The sequence below is a fragment of the Stegostoma tigrinum genome, chromosome 42, assembly GCF_030684315.1.
Source record: "Stegostoma tigrinum isolate sSteTig4 chromosome 42, sSteTig4.hap1, whole genome shotgun sequence".
NCBI lineage: Eukaryota > Metazoa > Chordata > Chondrichthyes > Orectolobiformes > Stegostomatidae > Stegostoma > Stegostoma tigrinum.
Window position 1 is genome coordinate 16,217,279 of NC_081395.1, and position 20,359 is coordinate 16,237,637.

The 20,359-nt window shown below is 42.9% G+C and overlaps 1 protein-coding gene and 1 long non-coding RNA gene across 4 annotated transcripts in view; one reads left to right on the forward strand and one right to left on the reverse strand.

The window, feature by feature from the left end:
- Positions 1-19,881, reverse strand: part of LOC125449411 (zinc finger protein 721-like) — a 34,300-nt gene extending 14,419 nt beyond the window's left edge. The window contains exon 1 of the mRNA XM_059641575.1: positions 17,489-19,881. Coding sequence (XP_059497558.1) covers positions 17,489-18,939 — 1,451 coding nt within the window. The 5' untranslated portion in view covers positions 18,940-19,881. The remainder of the gene's footprint in view (positions 1-17,488) is intronic.
- Positions 1-20,359, forward strand: part of LOC125449421 (uncharacterized) — a 33,083-nt gene that overhangs the window by 5,106 nt on the left and 7,618 nt on the right. Inside the window, exon 3 of one of the 3 annotated variants that reach the window (XR_007246909.2) lies at positions 17,642-19,950. This is a non-coding gene — a long non-coding RNA (uncharacterized LOC125449421). The remainder of the gene's footprint in view (positions 1-17,641; positions 19,951-20,359) is intronic. The other 2 variants (XR_007246910.2, XR_007246908.2) reach the window with 2 other exon arrangements.

Genomic DNA, 20,359 nt, shown 5'->3' on the forward strand with positions numbered 1-20,359 from the left:
ACCTCAAATGTAGCACGTAGATTTCTATTGTCACAGTCAGTTTAGATCTGTACACACAGATTGATCCAGTGTTTCTGTATCATATCTCCCAGTGATTTGCGCAACTGTCTTGACTATTTTCAGGTGATGCTTTCTGCCTCAATGACAGGTGTCATCTCTTCTGATCAGTTGTCAAACCAGTCTTTGTTGAGGGTTCTACCTTTAGCAAATGTTGCTATGTCACCAAAAGATTGAATTAGCTATCTTCCAACTTCATCAGATTAATGAAATATTTATTGATGTGCTTGCAAAATATTTTATTACTTTGTTCCATGTTCATTGATAATTTACTTTCCTAACGGATCTATTGCTTTGGTGAATGTACAAATCTGCAAAAGTTGTAAGAAGTATTCATTAACATTTTCTAATTGAAGATGTTAATCAGTGGAACTTTTCAGACATTGAATTGTGCAGTTTAAGACTAATTTAGGATCGATGCAAAAGTTCATAATTCCACTGTAATTATATTTGTAGATAAAGTCCTTGATTTAAGGGGGAAGATCACAGTTGCATAACAACAACAGGCATTTTGGCCTCAAAGTTGTGATACATTGAGAATATCCAACTGCACCTATATTTATGGATTGTTAATGTCAGTGGAAACAAACCAAATATTGTCAGATTGTCATCCATGTCCATGGTTGACAGCAGCAGTAACAGCAGAATCAAAGCCCTGTAATCACTTACAAATTCACTGATGTCTCTGCAAATGGGATAGCCTGTCCACAGTGTGAACTTGAAGTAACAGCAGTTGGGATGACCCCCACACAGAGGACGAATGGCTTCTCGCCAGTGTGGTGTGTTGGTGTTCTTTGAGGTCCATTGACTGCCTGAATGTCTTTCCACAGGATGTGCAGTGGACTGGATTTTTTTCCTTCATGTGAAAATGGTGGTGTGACTGGAGAGCGATTTAATTGAGAGAATCTCGTCCCACACATGAAGCAACTGAATGGTTTATGCCCTGTGTGAATTCGCTTGTGTTCATTGAGCGTGTTTGAAGATCTAAAGCTGTGTCAATGGATTTCCAGCTGGGATAAGTAATTAAATCCTTTCCCATAATCTTCACGCTGCCTTGGTTTGGGTGTTCCTGAAAACTCTCTCAATTTCCGCTTCAGCTCTATACACTCATAAGAACATTTCAGCTATGAAAATTGGGTTTGCTTTCCTTGGAGCAGAGAAGGTTGAAGGGGGTGGAGTGAGGCACAGATAGGGGAGATAAAACAAACCTTCTTGGCGGAGGGATCAATAGCCATGGGGCATGGGCTTAAGATAAAAGGCAGGAGGTTGAGAAGCTTTTATTTTACGCAAGTAGGTGGCAGCTGTCTCAAACTCTCTGCTTAAGAGTGGTAGAGGTCAATAACCCCTCTAAGATTTTAATTAGTTTGCAGGTCTCCGATCTATGTATGGCAGCGACTTCTGCACTAGAAGTCAATGCTTTTACACAGTGATTAGCATGCGTGAGCAGCAGCCACACAGCTTAGGTTGAACTCTGGTAGAGGTAGGATCCATTAGAACATTTAAGAAGTACTTACATGAGCACTTAAAACACCATAGCATACAATGTTATGGATCAAGTGCTGGAAAATGGGACTAGGTTAGCTAGGTGCAGCCTGACTGCTGCAGATAGAAAGGACTAAAGGCCTTTTTTTTGCCGTAAAAACTCTACGATTAAAAGACTTGACAGTCGTTCATTTTATCAGAACTTGAATCTCACCAACATTTTGATTGTGGAAGGAAAAATGTCTGCATGTGTCTGAAAAGGTTTCAGAGATCAGAATAACTAGAAACATACCAAAATACTTTAAATCCTGATCGGGCTACAGTTGATCTTCTTGAAAAACTTTTTAAAATGAAAAATGGTGCAAATTCGCAGCAAGTTAGGCAGCATTTGTGAAAAGAAATAGAACTGAGTCTTCATGTTAATATCAGCTTTCATAAGAACAGGAGGACTGTATTCAGTTCTGGGCATCACCCCTGAAGAAGAATACATTAGGGGAGACCAGCTCAGATGTACCCCAAAGGTATTTCTGACAAAGGCACAAATTACAAGTCATGGTCATTATGGCACAGGATTGTAAACTTATGCACAGGTTGCATTTATGAAAGTTCCATGGTAGGGCCCTGGGTTGTGTTGTAGATCAGAGAGACCTAGGAGTTCTGGTATATAATTCTTTGAAAAATACATCACATGTAGATAGGGCAGTTAAGATGGCATTTAGCATGCTTGTCTTCATTGCTTAGACCTTTGTTTAGGAGTGAGGTTGTACAGGATGTTGGTGAGGCCTCTGGTCTCTACAGTTCTGGTTGCCCTGTTATAGGAAAAATGTCATTAAATTTGAAAGGGTTCAGAACAGATTAGCCAGGATATTGCAAGGAATGGAGGTTTAAATTGTAGCAGTAGTCTTGGACTTTTTCACTAAAGCATTGGAGGTTGAGGGGTGACCTTTATAGAGGTTTATAAAATCATGAGCGACATAAAGTGAATAGCAACAGTCTTCTCCCTAGGATGAGGGAGATCAGGACTAGGGGGTATATTTTTAAGGTGAGAGGAGAAAGATTTGAAAAGGAAATGAGGAGCAGCTTGTTACACACGGAGCCGTTCACGTGTGGAATGAACTGCCAGAGGAAATGTAGAATACAGGTCCAGTACATTTAAAATACATTTGTTTAAGAACAAGAACAGAAAGGTTTGGAGGGATAGGGGCCAGATGCAGGCAGCTGGGACTAGTTTAGTTTGGGAATATAGTTGCCATGGACTAGTTGGATGAAAGGATCGCTGGTTTCTATTGTGTATGATTCTGAGATGGTTTTTAGCCCCCGTAGTATCTCTTCAGCAATACAGTCTCTCATTTCCTTCTGTATCCCTAAAACCCCCTAAATTTAATTTCCCTCCAGTATCTGCTCAGTTTTCTTGGCAAATAATTCACCATCTATATTTCCACCACCCTCACGACCAATGAGTTCTGGGTATTATTGCTCCAAAAAACTTACCATCACACCCCACCAGATCTCAGTCTCAAAACCTCAAATCTGTGTCTTCTGTATGTTAGAACACAATAAATATGAGCAGGCCTTCCATACCCTCAAACTTACCCCACTATCATGGTTAACCTGTCTGAGGCCTCAAGTCCTGATTATTTTTTTTAAAAAACTGTCATTTTTCTTTTTAAATACTTTGACGATCCAGACTCCACATGTCTCATGGGTCAAGAATTCCAGACATTCATTACTACCTGGGAGAGGAAATTCCTTTGTGCTCAGTTTTAAATTAGTTTCCTATTATTCTGTAACTATGACCCCAAGTTTGGGGGTTGCCCCCACAATGGAAACATCTAAACATCTACCACGTCAAACCCCTTCAAAATCTTATTTCAATAAATCGCTACTCATTTTTCTAAACTCTAATGAAAAAAAATACCTAAATTGTTTAGTTGTTTTTGTTAAGTCAACACTTTCTGGAAACTAAATAGGTTAGAGCAGAAAGGCTGTGGGGCAAAATCCTGAGGGCCATAGAAAAGGAGAAATATTTCCCCTTAGTTGGATCAATAACCAGTGGGGAAGTTTTTAAGGTGAGGGAGGTTTAGAGGTGGAATGAAGAAAGTAGCTTTCACCCATAGAATGATAGGTTTCTGGAAGTCATTGCCAGTGAGGTGGTAGAGGTGGGAGCATCAAGATGTTTAAAAATTATTTAGATGATCATTTGAATTACCATAAAATACAAGCCTGTGAGCCAAGTGCTGGAAAATAGGATTGGAAAAGGATGGAGATAACGTGAACTGCAAATGCTGGAGAATTCGAGATAACAAAAGTGTAGAGCTGGATGAACACAGCAGGCCAAGCAGCATCTTAGGAGATGCTGCTTGCCCTGCTGTGTTCATCCAGCTCTACACTTTTGTTACCTTTTAGAATAGATGGATGTTGTTTGACTGGTGCAGATATAATAGACTGAAGGAATTCTTTCTGTGTAATTAATCCCAGAAATTCACCACCAAATTTTTGTTAGCCTGCCTGTTGAAATTTTGTACGCCTGATGTGTGCTGACTAGAACTGGATTCTAGTTGTCTTAAGAGCTTTATAAAGAGTCAACCTGTTTACAGACTGTATCAGTTCAGGGGGAGGGAACGTCCTCTCACTAGTTTCCATCTGACAAAGCATGACTGTCAGTAATTTCCAAGTTACCCCTTTTTTTTTGTTTTTGTTTTGAAGTATTTTCCCACAATTAGAAGAGACAAACGTTTCTCCTTCCATCAATGAATTTCAGGGACTGTTGAGTGTTGACATGATGTTGGATTAGACTTTTCCTGTCTCTAAATCTTCACTTCAAAGACCCTGTGAAGAAAGAATTGACAGAAGTCCAGACTATAAATACAAGATAGAAATTCAGAACAGACTATTCTAGTTTATCTGGAAATTATTTCCCAGTTCTTCATCTCTAATGGAAATGACCTGAACCCTGTCCAGGACCAGACTCTAGCTTGGATAGAAGGACTGAGGTTTGAAGAGACTGGATTGATTAGGAACTGCATTCCCTAGAGTTTAAAATAATGCAAAATCTGTAAAATCCGAACAGGCCTAGACAGAGTAAAGGATGTTTCTGATGACCAGGGAGTTTGGAACCAGGGATCACAGCCTTAAGGGTATGGCATTTAGAACTGAGATCAGGAGAACCTGGAGACTAGTGAGCCTGCAAAATTCCCCACCACATAAAGTGCTTGAGGCAAAACAATTGAATGAGTTCATTAGGGAGTTAGTTAGAAAATCAGAAATTGCTGGAGAAACTTTTTAGCTGCAGTGACTTATCCAAATGTGTTTTAAACGCTAACTTCGGCAGTCAATTCCTCACACTAACAACTCCCTGTAAAGAAAATGCTCCTTGTCTTATTTTAAAGACAATCTTAAAAATATGCTCTATAGTCTTGAAATCCCCGCACCTAGGTAAAAGACACCTGCCGTTCACCTTTTTGTATGCCTCTCATGATTTTATAAACCTCTATAACGTCACTCCACAAACCCCTATGCTCCAGTGAGAAAAGTCCCAGCCTTTCCTTATAAATCAAACATTCCATTCCTAGCAACATCCTGGTAAATCTTTTCTGAGCCCTCTCCAGCCTAATAATATCCTTCCTATAACTAGATAACCAGAACTGGACACCTCACTGGACTCGATGATAACTCTGCTTTGTCTCCATAATGTTGCCAGACCTACTGGATTTCTCCAACAATTCCTATTTTTGCCTCAGATTTCCAGCATCCACAGTGTTTTATTTTAAGGAGTTACATCTAGATCATAGGGTAAAGGGATCAAAGTGGGAACAGGGTACTGAGCAGTTTCGAAGATACCATCAAAATTGATGGTATAGTGGACAGCGAAGAAGGTTATCTAAGATTACAAACTCCTTTTGAGTATAGGAGTTGGGATGTGATGTTGTTGTTGTAGTACGGGACGTTATCTAGTTATAGGAAGGTTGTTATTAAGCTGGAGAGGGCTCAGGTAAGATTTACTAGGATGTTGCTAGGAATGGAATGTTTGATTTATAAGGAGAGGATTGATAGGCTGGGACTTTTCTCACTGGAGCATAGGGGGTTGAGGGGTGACGATAGAGGTTTATAAAATCTTGAGGGGCATACAAAAGGTGAATGGCAGGTGTCTTCTCCCTAGATTGGGGGATTTCAAGACTATGGGGCATATTTTTAAGATCGTCTTTAAAAAAAGATGAGGAGCATTTTCTTTATACAGTTGTTAGTGTGAGGAATTGACTGCCAAAGTTAGTGTTTAAAAGGCATTTGGATAAGTACACGAATAAGAAATGAGGAAGATGAAGGGCCTTTCTGAAGAAGGATCCCGACCCAAAACATCAGCTTTCCTGCTCCTCTGATGTTGCTTGACCTGCTGTGTACCTCCATTTCCACACTCTGTTATCTCTGACTCCAGCATCGGCAGTTCTTACTATCTCTGAGAGAAGCCATTCGGCTGTTCTGCGTGTGGGAAGAGATTGCTCCAACAACCTTCCTAATGTTACATCAGAGAATTCACACCGAAGAGAGGCGCTTTAGCTGCACTTATTGTGGGAAAAGGTTCAATAGCACATCTACACTCACTATACAACAGCGAATTCACAATGGGGAGAAGCCATTTACCTGTGCTGTGTGAGGAGGAATTCACTCGGTCATTTGGCCTTTTGATGCACCAGAAAATTCAGAGGAGAGGCCCTTCATCCGCACTTTCCGTGGAAGGTGTTTTAAGAAGTCATCCACCCTCGCTGCACACCAGCACACACACTGGGAAGAAGCCATTCAACTGTTCTATGTGTGGGAAGAGATTTGCTTCAATCATCTACACTCATTGCTCACAAGTGAGTTCACACAGGGGAGATGCCATTAAGCTGCTCTGTTTGTGGGAAGGGATTTGCATGGTTATTTATCGCCCAGTCATGCCACAGAATTCACACTGAGGAGAGGTCATTCAGCTGCACTTGTTGTAGAAAGAGTTTCGAGGAATTATCTGACTGGTGTGTACTCCAACATACTCACTCACTTTGGCGTTCTCTCTCTCTTTCCCCCCCCCCCCCCCCCCCGGCGTCATTCAGCTGCTGTCTGTGGGGGAAGGCATTCACTTGGTCCTTCAATCTGCTAAGACATCAGCAAGTTCATAGGTTACAGCAGAGTTTGGATTCGTCTGTCGCATCCAGCATTGACTGTCTGATAGTATTTGATTTGTTTCAGTTTATTTTGACAATCTCTGTAAATAGCTGGAATTTAATCTTTTGAGTGTGTGGCTAATTTTTCAGGGCTGGATCGTATTTCCCCTTTAATTCAAGAATCTTTTCCCATTATTCCTGCACGTCATTACTATTCAAAAAAAATTTCCAGTGCCCTCTTCAATGCCTCAATTGAACATACCACATTTCCAGACAGTGCATTCCATGGCTGAACAGTTCACTTTGTGAAAAACGTTTTAAGGGTGGCATGGTGGCTCAGTAGTTAGCCCTGCTGCCTCACAGTGCCAGACACCTGGGTTCAATACCAGCCTTGGGTGATTGTCCAGGAATGTTTGGGTTAGACATGGGGAAATGCAGGGGTAGGGAAATAGGTCTGGATGGGATGCTCTTCAGAGGGGTGGTATGGACATGTTGGGCGAAATGGCCTGTTTCCATACTGCAGGGATTCTATGATGATGATCACCCTGACTTAATTTGAAAGTTACTTTAAGTGACTAATCTTTGAAAATTCTGCACTTCAGTGTCTAACAGGTTCCAGTGATTCTCATCTCTAATGAGAATGTACAAAATAATCCTCTCTGACAATTCTTGCTGAATTTTTTTGCCGTCATTGATACTTCTGTTATGAAACTAAATTACCAAGGATCCATGAAATGAAATTGTGAAATATTTTACAAACAATCAATAAAAGCTTCATCAATCAACATTGATATTGATAAGGTATGGAAGTCACAAAGTTCAATTGTTTATGACCTAGCAGCAGCAATTTTTTGGAAAAGTGGGTCCCACAACAAAGATTGGATTGAGACCTGCTCATCAGCAGAGGGAAAAAAAACTTGTGCCCAACAGCTAGAAACTGTATCATATGAAAGTTGCCAATTCACATAGATACAGTGCAAATAAATGCTGGATCAATCATGTCCAGAATGCCAAGCTGCCTGTGATAGTGGAAATCTACGTTCTGTGTACAGCAGGATCAGAGGCTGCTTGGTGCAACCATCAACCCCCTGAGACTGATGGATGGGCAAGTGTTAATTGAGCAAAGATGCTCTGCTGTATTGAATATTACTCGAGTTGCATGGGACAGACATCTTCCCTGTTTCTATTTGACACCTTCCTATTGTTTCTTATGTGGTTGAGTTGAATGATGACCACCCCTCCCACTGCATCACTTGAGCCAGGAAAGGCTGATTGCTGGGCAAGTAGAAATCCACTTGTATTAAATTTATAAAATCTTCAGAAATTTATTGAATATTGTAGGATTAGCTCTCTCTTGAGGTAATGAAGAAAACTTCTTTGTTAATAAGTGCAGGAAAGCCAAGCTCAGTGGAATTGGACTTTGCCTAAGCACAAGATCACTTTGAATCCAACCCCAGAAAATCTAGAAGAAATAGTTTATGTATAGTGACTTATAGCACTAAAAATAATTATTCATTTTGTCCTCAACACACCAAGTCGTAGTGTCACCCACTAAAGCTCTGCCACTGTCTTGAAGTCTGTGTTGTGGTTTTACACTGCTAGTTGTAGACTATCCGTCAAATAGGTATCTGAGAGGAGAATGTGATTTTGGACTTGATTATTTTCTTCAAGGCGCATGTGATCTCGCAGAGATATGTGGAACCAAAGCATGCATTCACTTTTGGAGCAGATAGAGTCATGCAGCATGGAAACAGACCCTTTGGTCCAACTTATTCATGCTGACCAAGTTTCCCAAGCTAAACATGCTGGGAGTGATTATTTTTCTCTGTTTATGAATGACCAAAAATGGCTGTCCCTTGATATGACTTTCAGCTCAGAATCATTTTGGCAAAATAATTATCACTGTATCAGCTCCACTGCTTTGTAAATCAAATGCCTGATGGAATTTGGTAGTCTACCCACCAACGTCAGCTTGGAGGAATGGATTTGAGATGCTCTGTATTGCCTCTTTTATTTCTTCTTTGATCTTAAAGTCTGAATAAAATGTCAGCAACACAGTCATTTGCTTCTTTAATTATTTCATCATCTGTGAATGATTAATGCTTTGCAGAAAGATTTCAATGTTGCTGGTTTCAATTAAAGAAAATCAACTGGTGAGCTTTCAAAATGGCCTTCATCAAAATCTCCCCTTCCCCTACTGCATCCCTAAACCAGCCCAGTGCATCCCCTCCCCCCACTGCACCACACAACCAGCCCAGCTCTTCCCCCCCACCCACTGCATCCCAAAACCAGTCCAACCTGTCTCTGCCTCCCTAACCGGTTCTTCCTCTCACCCATCCCTTCCTCCCACCCCAAGCCGCACCCCCAGCTACCTACTAACCTCATCCCACCTCCTTGACCTGTCCGTCTTCCCTGGACTGACCTATCCCCTCCCTACCTCCCCACCTACACCCTCTCCACCTATCTTCTTTACTCTCCATCTTCGGTCCGCCTCCCCCTCTCTCCCTATTTATTCCAGTTCCCTCCCCCCATCCCCCTCTCTGATGAAGGGTCTAGGCCCGTAACGTCAGCTTTTGTGCTCCTGGGATGCTGCTTGGCCTGCTGTGTTCATCCAGCCTCACATTTTATTATCTTCTATTCATCTCACCAACTTGCTTTGCCCAAAGCATGCTTCATAAGGAAAATCCATGAATTTACAATGTCATTATGTGGTGGTGTTCCAAATTCCCTTTTTACTGAGGAAGGGTGACCAGATCTAAAATATTAACTGATTTTTTTTTTCTTCACAGATGCTGCCATACTTACTGAGCTTTTCCAGCAATTTTTGTTTTTGTTCCTCTCTTTATTGATATAATTTGATGAAATGTAAGGCAAGACCTCTTATCACTTAGTTATGAGCAAAATATATTTTCCCAATCCATGAAGTTGTCCATTTTTTGGTTTCTTTTTAGATAGTCCAGATTCATCACTCATCTTTATTGCTCCCCAATGTAGTTCGTGATGTCACTTTGCTTCTAGTCAAGCTGCAGGTCGGCCTTAGTAACTGATCCTCACGAAGAGCTACCGTGTTGTTGGTTGCTTTCACAGGTGGAGGCATGGAAGGTCACTTCAATGGCTGAGATTTTGTTTTCAGAGCCCTTGGTCAGCTCGTATGTCAGGCACAGCAACATCCCCATAATTCTTCTTCGTCCTCTGAGATCACATATCAGTTTCTTGTATATTCCTTATTGATCTGTCACCAAGAAACCTGATTTACTCTGCAATGATAGTCCACCTGGACCAAACTGGAACAGGATGCAACAAACTGCCAAAACCTGTTATTTTAAGATCATGCACGTTTTCTTTCCAGCTATGCATATCTGGATGCAGAGGTCGTGCAACAGCATGATGGTCAATCTGCCTTTAGTGAGGGGAATTTAGGGTGTGAGATTGCAGTGAGGGAATATGGGCAGGCAGTAAAATTGATTCTCTATGATCGGCCAGTTAATCATGATCTATGTGTCGGGAGCCCCTGAGAACTCAACGTTTCACTGCTGCCAAAGAGATGGCTCCAGCACAGACCCAAGATGATCCTGACAGGGTCAGGTGTTTTCTGTCCCTTACATAAAACAACTGCTCTGAGTACAGCTTAAATGTGACATCCCAGCTAACCAGTCTCAAAACGAGTTCATGGACTTCTAATTCCAATTCTTACCAAATTTTCCAGATGCATCATAGAAAGCATTTGATCTGGATTCATCACAGCTTGGTATGCCAACTGCTCTTCCCAGACTCTAAGAAACTAGAGCGTTGTGAACTTAGCCCTGTCCCTCATACGAGTCAACCTTCCATCCATTGACTCCATCTATACCACTTGCTGCCTCAGAAAGGCAGACAACATAATCAAAGACGGCTCCCACCCTGGTTATAATCTCTTCCATTGGGCAGAAGATACAAAAGCTTAAACACACCTACCAACAGATTGAAGAACAGCTTGATCCCTGCTGTCATTAACCTCTGAATGGACCTCTCAATTTTCAAATTGAATGTTGATCTTGCTCTTTGTGCACTTTCTTTGCTGCTGTAACGTTGCATTCCTCGCTCTGTTCTATTACCTTTCTGCATTTTGTATGGTGTGATCTGCCTATGATGCATGCAGAACAAAACTTTTCACGGTGAGATCGCAAGAACTGCAGTTGCTGGAATCAGTCAACACCATGTGAAACTGGAGGAACACAGCAGGTCAAGCAGCATCAGAGGACCAGGAAAGTCAACGTTTCTGGTTGGAAGGGTCCTGACCTGAAATGTCGACTCTCCTGTTCCTCTGATGCTGCCTGACCTGCTGTGTTCCTCCAGCTCCAAAACCTTTCACTGTACCTAGGTACATATGACAATAATAAATTAAACCAAATCAATTAAAATTGGATGAACTATCTTGAATGCCTGTCTCATTACCAATGGACCATTGAATAAATGACAAGATGAGATCCCTAGAAATAGCTAAATGAAGGGAAAGAGAAGGGGGGGAAAAATATCACTTCACACAGAAAGGGCCTGTCACAGTGATCCACACTGGCTTTAGCCTAAATCTGTGTGGCCAGCTCAGGAAAACAGAGAAAATGAGTCCAGCCATGGAAATCAACTTTATTTGTCTGAAGAATGCCCAAAATGTTGATTTCTCCTTTTCCCCCAAATGCTGCCTGGCTTGCTTTATTCTTCCAGTCTCTTGTCTGTCTACTTTCTATGTCTTTTTGGACTGTTTCGATTATGTACCATCTCGATCCTGCTGCTTCTTAAGAAAAATTGCTCTTAAAATGACCTCTGACTTTGACCTTCTCATTGAATAACCTGTAACTCCTGGTCTAAAATTTATCTTTTTATTGAGATAGGAATAAGAACTGGAATATTTTAGAGTCATGACAAGATGTTAGTGTGGCTCAGCTGAGTCATGAGGTAAGGTGCTGAAATCCATTTCTAAAAACTTAAATCCAGGTTGATATTCTGATGCTGCACTGAAGGATTACTACAATGTCATAGAGTCATACAGCATGGAAACACACTTTCTTCAGTCCAACCTTTCCATGCTTAAACCCCAACTAAACTCATCCCATCTGCCTGCTCCTGGCCCATACCCCTCCAAACCTTTCCTATTCATGTCCTTATCCAAATGTCTTTTAAATGTTGTATTTGAGCCCACATTGATCACTTTCTCCGCAATAGAATCCCTAAACTGCGGAAGCAGGCCATTCGGCCCTTCAAGTCCACACTGAACCGCCAAAAAGCATCCTACCTAAACCCATTCCCCTACCCTATCCCTGTAACCCTGCATGTCCCTGGGCACTTTGGTATAGCCAATCCACCAAACTTGCATATCTTTGGACAACCAGAGCACCCAGCAGAAACCCACACAGACACAGGGAGAACGTGTAAATTCCATGCAGTCGCCCAAGGTTGGAATTGAACCCAGGTCCCTGGCACTGGTGAGACAGTAGTGCTAACCACCGTGCTGTCCTGAAATGCATTCCACACACAAACTGCCCACTGTGTAACAAAATTCCCCTCATGTCTTTTTAAAATCTCTCTCCTCTCACCTTAAGCTGTATCCCATGATCAGGAAATCCTCCATTCTAGGGAAAAAGACACCTACCATTAACTCTATCTATACCTCTCATATTATAAACCTCTATAAGGTCACCTTTCAGTCTCCTACATCCAGTGAAACAAGTCCCAGCCTACCCAGCCTTTCTTTGTAACTCAAACCTTCCATACCAGCAACATTCCTGGTGAATGTTTTCTGAATCCTATAGCTTAATGATATCCTTCCTATAACTGGGCGAACAGAACTGGACTCGGTACTCCAGAAGAAGTCTCACCAATGTCCTATACAACCTCAACAAGACTTTCTAACTCCTACACTGAAAGAATTGAGCAAAGAAGGCAAGCGTGCTAAATGCCTTGATAACCACCCTGCCTATATGTGATGCAGACTTCAAAGAATTATGTACCTGAATCCCTAAGTTCCTCTGTTCTACAACACTATCCAGGGCTCTACTTTTAATTGTACATGTCTTGCCCTGTTTGCTGTACCAAAATGCAATACATGGCAGTTATCCAAATTGAACTCCAGGTGCCATTTTTCTGCCCATTGATCCATGAGACCTTCAGTTACAGCCATGTTTGTGACAGGATGATATAAATGAAAACTTTCCATAAACAAAGGTCCAAGAATAGAACTGTCAGTATTTTAATTATAAAATATTAAATTTTGCAGTATGTAAGGAGACCATTCGACCCATCATCTCTATACTGGCTCCCAAAAGAGCTATGCAGCTAGTCCCACTTTCCAACATCCCTCTTTCTTTGGAACCTCCTGTGGAATTTGCCTCCACCACTCTCCCAGGCAGTGCATTTCAAATCGTAACAACTTCGGAGTAAAGAGGTTCATTCTCATCTCGCTCCTAGCTCTCTTGCTGACAATTTTGAAATTCTGACCTCTGGTTACAGACATACAACTGGTGGAAACAGAATATCCGTCTTTACCCTGTCAAAATTGTTCATAATTTTAAATATCTTAATTTTGACAAATCAAGTGTACAACAAAGTGTGTTTGACACATAGCTGATTTAGTTAGCCTACCATTCAGAATCCAGCCTACTTACAGGGACTATTGATATAAACTGAAACAAGTGCCCAAATGTACATGGCTCAGTCCCGTGTGTGATTAACACAGCAATAACAGCAGAATACAACCCCTGGAGTCACTTGTGAATTCTGTTATATATAGAACATAGAACATAGAACATAGAACAGTACAGCACAGAACAGGCCCTTCAGCCCATGATGTTGTGCCGACCATTGATCCTCATGTATGCACCCTCAAATTTCTGTGACCATATGCATGTCCAGCAGTCTCTTAAATGACCCCAATGACCTTGCTTCCACAACTGCTGCTGGCAATGCATTCCATGCTCTCACAACTCTCTGTGTAAAGAACCCGGCTCTGATATCCCCTCTATACTTTCCTCCAACTAGCTTAAAACTATGACCCCTCGTGCTACCCATTTCTGCCCTGGGAAATAGTCTCTGGCCATCAACTCTATCTATGCCTCTCATTATCCTGTATACCTCAATTAGGTCCCCTCTCCTCCTCCTTTTCTCCAATGAAAAAAGTCCAAGCTCAGTCAACCTCTCTTCATAAGATAAGCCCTCCAGTCCAGGCAGCATCCCGGCACACCTCCTCCGAACCCCCGCCAAAGCATCCACATCCCTCCTACAAAAGGGCGACCAGAACTGGACGCAGTATTCCAAGTGCGGTCCAACCAAAGTTTTATAGAGCTGCAACAAGATCTCATGGCTCTTAAACTCAATCCCCCTGTTAATGAAAGCCAAAATACCATATGCTTTCTTAACAACCCTGTCCACCTGGGTGGCCATTTTAAGGGATCTATGCATCTGCACACCAAGACCCCTCTGTTCCTCCACACTGCCAAGAATCCTATCCTTAATCCTGTACTCAGCTTTCAAATTCGACCTTCCAAAATGCATCACCTCGCATTTATCCAGGTTGAACTCCATCTGCCACCTCTCAGCCCATCTCTGCATCCTGTCAATGTCCCGCTGCAGCCTACAACAGCCCTCTATACTGTCAACGACACCTCCGACCTTTGTGTCGTCTGCAAACTTGCTGACCCATCCTTCAATCCCCTCATCCAAGTCATTAATAAAAATTACAAACAGTAGAGGCCCAAGGACAGAGCCCTGTGGAACACCACTCACCACTGACTTCCAGGCAGAATATTTTCCTTCTACTACCACTCGCTGCCTTCTGTTGGCCAGCCAATTCTGTATCCAGACAGCTAAGTTCCCCTGTATCCCATTACTCCTGACCTTCTGAATGAGCCTACCATGGGGAACCTTATCAAATGCCTTACTGAAGTCCATATACACCACATCCACAGCTCGACCCTCATCAACTTTTCTAGTCACATCCTCAAAGAACTCAATAAGGTTTGTGAGGCATGACCTGCCCCTCACAAAGCCGTGCTGACTGCATTTGATCAAGCCATGCTCTTCCAGATGGTCATAAATCCTATCCCTCAGAATCCTTTCTAACACCTTGCAGACGACAGACGTGAGACTTACTGGTCTGTAATTGCCGGGGATTTCCCTATTTCCTTTCTTGAAGGGAGGAATTACATTTGCCTCTCTCCAGTCTTCAGGTACGACTCCAGTGGAGAGCGAGGATGCAAAGATCCTCACAAGTGGCGAAGCAATTGCATTTCTCGCTTCCCATCTGCAGGATAGGTTAATGCGTGAATCTCTTTGGGCACAGATAGCAGGTGAAAGGTCTCTTTGCCAGTGGTGAGTCAAGAAATACTGGTTGCTTTTAAAACTCTTCTCATAGTTAGAATATTTAAAAGGTCTTCACACCACATTTTGGTGTATAATGTCTTTCCCTGGTGTTTGATAGTTTCCTGGCATTTATACAAAGATGGATAACTGAGTGGATTCTTTCCCACTCAGGGCAGGTGAGTGACCTGTTTCCAGCGTGAACTCGCTAGTGTCTCAACAAGTAAGATGTCCAAGCGAACCCTTCCCACACTCTGTGCAGGTGAACAGTTTCTCCTCAGGAGGTCTATCCTATTCCCTACACCTGTCTTGACTTGAGACGGTACCATCCACTGTCGATTCACCAGCACTGAAACCGCACTGTGGTTCTGGAAACAAACACTCTGCGAGTGGATAGAAACTTTTTTTAAACTGAACCTGGTGAAGATTTTCTGTGAGTTGCCACTGTTGCTACTGCAATCTCCTCTTTTGTTTTTGTAGATTGTGGTGATGTTTTTGCATCATGATGATCTATGAAACAGATCCAACTCCTAACAGAGGAGGAGGTCGTAGAAGTGCAGCAGTAGATGGGACTTTGTGTTTGAGCAGTTCAGCTGTGATTCCATCTTTTTCGAGGCCTTTCTGCTTGTTCCACAATTATTGGCCTTTTCATGGTAAGGTGATCAGGGTAACAAATCCAACATAATCATGACAGCAAACTTCAGGAGAGCATTGGATGGTGACTGGCAGATGTCTGGCAAGCATATTTCATAGTCATGTTTAACCTCATGGGGCATCTGTTTAATTTTGTGAATGAATATTTTACCATGTTGGATGGCGCAATGGCTCAGTGGTTAACACTACTGCCTCACGGTACCAGGGACCTGGGTTTGATTTTACCCTCTGGCAACGGTGTGGTCTGTGTGGAGCTTGCACATCCCTGTATGTCATTTTCCTCCCATAGTTCAAAGATGTGCAGGTTAAAGTGGATCGACTATGCTAAATTACCCATTAGGCCTGGGGATATGCAGGCTAGATGGGTTAGCCGTGGAAAATGCAGGATTACAAGGACCGGACAGGGCAGGGAGGTGGGTCTGGGTGGGATGCTCTTTGAAGGGTCACTGTGGACTTGATGGGCTGAATGGCCTGCTTCCTCACTGTAGACATTCTATCTACCAAATTCAAGGGATGGGGGATCAACTTGGGCGGTGGTGGAACCAAGCACTCTGATCCCATACAACTCTGCCATTTAATCATGGCTGATGGGCATTTCAACTCCACCTATCCGCACTCTCCCTGTAGCCCTTAATTCCTTGCGAGATCAAGAAATTATCAATCTCTGCCTTGAAGACATTTAACGTCCCAGCCTCCACTGCACTCTGTGGCAATGAATTCCACAGGCCCACCACTTACTTCACTCCTGTGTCTTATGGTCTTATAGCACTTTAGACAGTTTGGATTTCCTGACATGGTTTAGTTACAGTTCCTCACTGTAATCTAAACACAACTGTTGAGGTTACTTTCAAGTGTTGCAGATGCTGTATTTTTGTTATGTACATGGAATAGTGTAGTTAGATGGGCTTCAGATTGGTACGACAAGTCGGCACAACAGTGAAGGCCGGAAGGCCTGTAATGTTCTGTGTTAGGTAGACTATGTTCTTTGCTTCAGTTACAGATGTCACAACTGCTTAGCAAGTCTCAAATCAGTTTTCCACTGAAAAAATTAAGTGTTCTGTATAGAATTGAGAGTGCTTAGTCCCACCAGTACAGAAGTTGTGTTCATTTGACATTCTCCTGCAGCTTGCTGACTTGGTTAATTTGGACAACGAACCCTTGTCGCTGGGCCATCTCTGGCTGAGAAAGCAAAGAGGGTCCTAATCCATGGTAGAATCACAGCTCCACTGCTTGTGGATTCCACTTAACACTGCTGTTGCTTCTGTGTCATTAAAGATTGAACCCAACAAGTTTAAAACTTCATCAGCAAACAACATCAACATTGATGTATGAAGCTTTGATTGAATGTATCTGTAAAATATTTCACTACTTTGTTTCATACTCCTTGACACCTCAATTTCATAATAGAGGTGTTGCTGTGGAGAATGTGAAAGTCAGTAAGAATAGTCAGCAAGGATTAATTGTTAATCAAACATTTTTAACTGGAGACGTTAAACAGCGTAACCATTCAGAAATCAAACTGTAGAGCTTATACTGAAGATCAAATCAGGATTCAAGTCAAAGTTCATAATTTTATTGAAATCATGATCCTGTTGATAAATTCTTGAATTACAGCAAAAGATTATAGATGTTGCTTTTAACAAAAATGACAATTATAGATATTAAGTTCAGTTGAAACAACCCAAATATTGTCAGATAATTATTCCTGGATCTGATCAGCAGCATCAATAACAGCAGATTCCAAACCCTGATGGCATGTATGTGCTCGCTGATGTAACATCAGGTTGAAGGACCGGGTGAATCCCTTTCCACACGTGGAACAGGTGAACGGCTTTTCCCCAGTGTGAACTCGCTGGTGTGTCAACAGTTGGGATGACCAAGGGAATCCCTTCCCACACGTAGAACAGGTGAATAGTCTCTCCCCTGTGTGAACTCGCTGGTGTGCATTGAGGGTAGATGACTGTCTGAAACTCTTTCCACAGAATACGCAGCTGAATGGATTCTCCTCAGAGTGAATTCGCTGATGTATCAGGCAGTTTGAAGACCGAGCAAATGCCTTGCCGCACACAAAACAGGTGAATGGCTTCTCTCCTGTGTGAACCCGCTGATGTGACCGGAGGTAGGATGACTGCCTGAATCCCTTTCCACAAGCGCTGCAGCGGAATGGCTTTTCCTCAGTGTGAACTCGTTGGTGTGACCAAAGGCCAGATGAATGGGTGAATCCTTTCCCGCACACAGAGCAGATAAATGGTTTCTCCCCAGTGTGGATTCGCTGGTGTGCAGTGAGGTCAGAAGACTGCCTGAACCCCTTCCCACAATGAGTGCAGCTGAATGGCCTCTCCTCACGATGAATTCGCTGGTGCAATGTAAGGCTGGCTAATTGAGTAAATCCCTTCCCACACACAGAGCAAGTGAACGGTCTCTCCCTCGTGTGAACCCGCTGGTGTGCGGTGAGGGTGGATAACTGCCTGAAACTTTTTCCGCATTGAGTGCAGCTAAATGGCCTTTCCTCAGTGTGAATTCGCTCATGCACCACAAGGTTTGCAGACTGAGTGAATCCCTTCCCACACACAGAACAACTGAATGGTTTCTCCCCAGTATGATTTCGCTGGTGTGTCAGCAGGGCAGATGACTGAGTGAATCCTTTCCCACACAAGGAGCAAGTGAATGGTCTCTCACCAATATGAACTCGCTGGTGCGACAGGAGTTCTGATGAAGATTTGAATCTCTTTCTACAGGATGTGCAACTGAAAGGCTTCTCCTTAGTGTGAATTCGTTGGTGTACTACCAGGTTAGCTGACTGAGTGAACCCTTTCCCACAAACAGAGCAGGTAAATGGCTTCTCCCCTGTGTGAGTGCGTTGGTGTATCATCAGAACAGAGGACTGAGTGAATCCTTTCCCACACACCGAGCAGGTGAACGGTCTCTCCCCAGTGTGAAGTCGTTGGTGTGCAGTGAGGGTGGATGACTGTCTGAATCTTCTCCCACAATAAGTGCAAGAGAATGGTCTCTCCTCAGTGTGAACTCGCTGGTGTAACATGAGGTTGGCTGACTTAGAAAATCCCCTCCCACATATGGAGCATATGAATGGCTTCTCCCCAGTGTGAGTGCGTCGATGAATTTCCAGCAGGGATGGATAATTGAATCCTTTACCACAATCCTCACATTTCCATGGTTTATTTTTAGTGTCAGCCACATTATGACTGCGTTGATGATATTCCAAACGGGATCGGTAATTGAACACTTTACCGCAGTCACCACATTTCCATGGTTTCTCCATGGTTCTGCTATTCTTCTGTCTCTCCTGTTTGAGCAATTAATCGAAGCCTTGTTCACGAGCAGAACGTATTAACAACTTCTCTGACTTTGAATGGGGCAATGTATTTTCAGAATATATAGCAAGTGGAAGATTTGCCACAGTCGGGGCACAGGAACACACTCGACCCTGTGCATTGGCACTTTTCCAGTCAGAACGATCTTTGAAATTTTTTCCCAAAGACAAACATTTCTGTATCCATAATCAAAGGATGACTATGTTCAGATCCTAGTGATGTTTCCTGTCTGCAAATTCTCCCCTTCTAATACCCTGCAGAGGGAATTTACAAAATTTACTGTCTATACAAGATAGAAGCTCAGAGCAGTCAATTCTAAGTTCTATGCAGCACTTTTTTCTTGTATTTCTCCAAAACCTTTAAATCCAAATCTATTGCATTATCTCTTCACTCTACTTCCAGATGACTCTATTCCCCTCCATGTTAGTTTCTCCAGTTCGTACAATCAGATCTTCTAATCAGATCTTCTAATCACAGACACTGAAACCCTGCCCACTCAGTAACCTCACCAACATGGCCATATATTTGCCCTGCGTTCACGCATTCCTCTCCCCCTCCCGTAGATGGCGGACAGCCGGTTGCCTGGGGAACCCTGGTCATCCCTAGGCAGGAAACACCGCCTCCCTGGTCCGCCCTGACTCCCACTCACAAGATGGCCGTCAATGAGTCCGTTGCCCAGGACGTGACCCGCCCGCAGGGTAAACACGGGACCTGTGAGCTCTTATGCAGAGCCTCAGGCCTCCTGCAGGAGTTGATAAAGTTGCCGGGCCCCAATGCCGTGGTCTCCTTTCCTACCCCGTATCACAATCTTCTCCTGCCGCCCGACACCGCTCTGCTCTTCGTCAGGCTATTCCCATGACTGACATTGAGCATGCTCAGAGCACAGCCTGCTCCTATTCTTGCGCACTGGGCTTCCGTTATCACTGATAGGGGGCTTTCTCCGCCGCAGGGATGTCTAGGTAAATAATCGGCCATTGGTTTTCTGTAATCTCTGATACACAATTTTAGCAGCGCGGTGAGTCTGGGTACATAATCTGCCACTGATGTTGAATTAGTGACTAATATTTAATGGTTCGGTATCCCAATCGGAATCGACCCCAAGGCCTAAAATAGAATTATGTAAAAGGCCAAATGTGTAGACCTTTCTGCCTGTTCATCCTGCAGTTCGCTTGTACCTCCTTCCCATTTCGGGGGGAAAAAAAGAAGTGGAAATCCCCAAGGTTCTGTGCTGATACCACTGTTATAGTTATGAACAAATAAATATTAAAACGTAGAACAGAAACCAAAGTGGGACTGTATATGCAAAACAGGAAAGAATGCAGAATAATACAAGAAAATATTTAAAAATTGCAGACTGGCAGTGAAGTG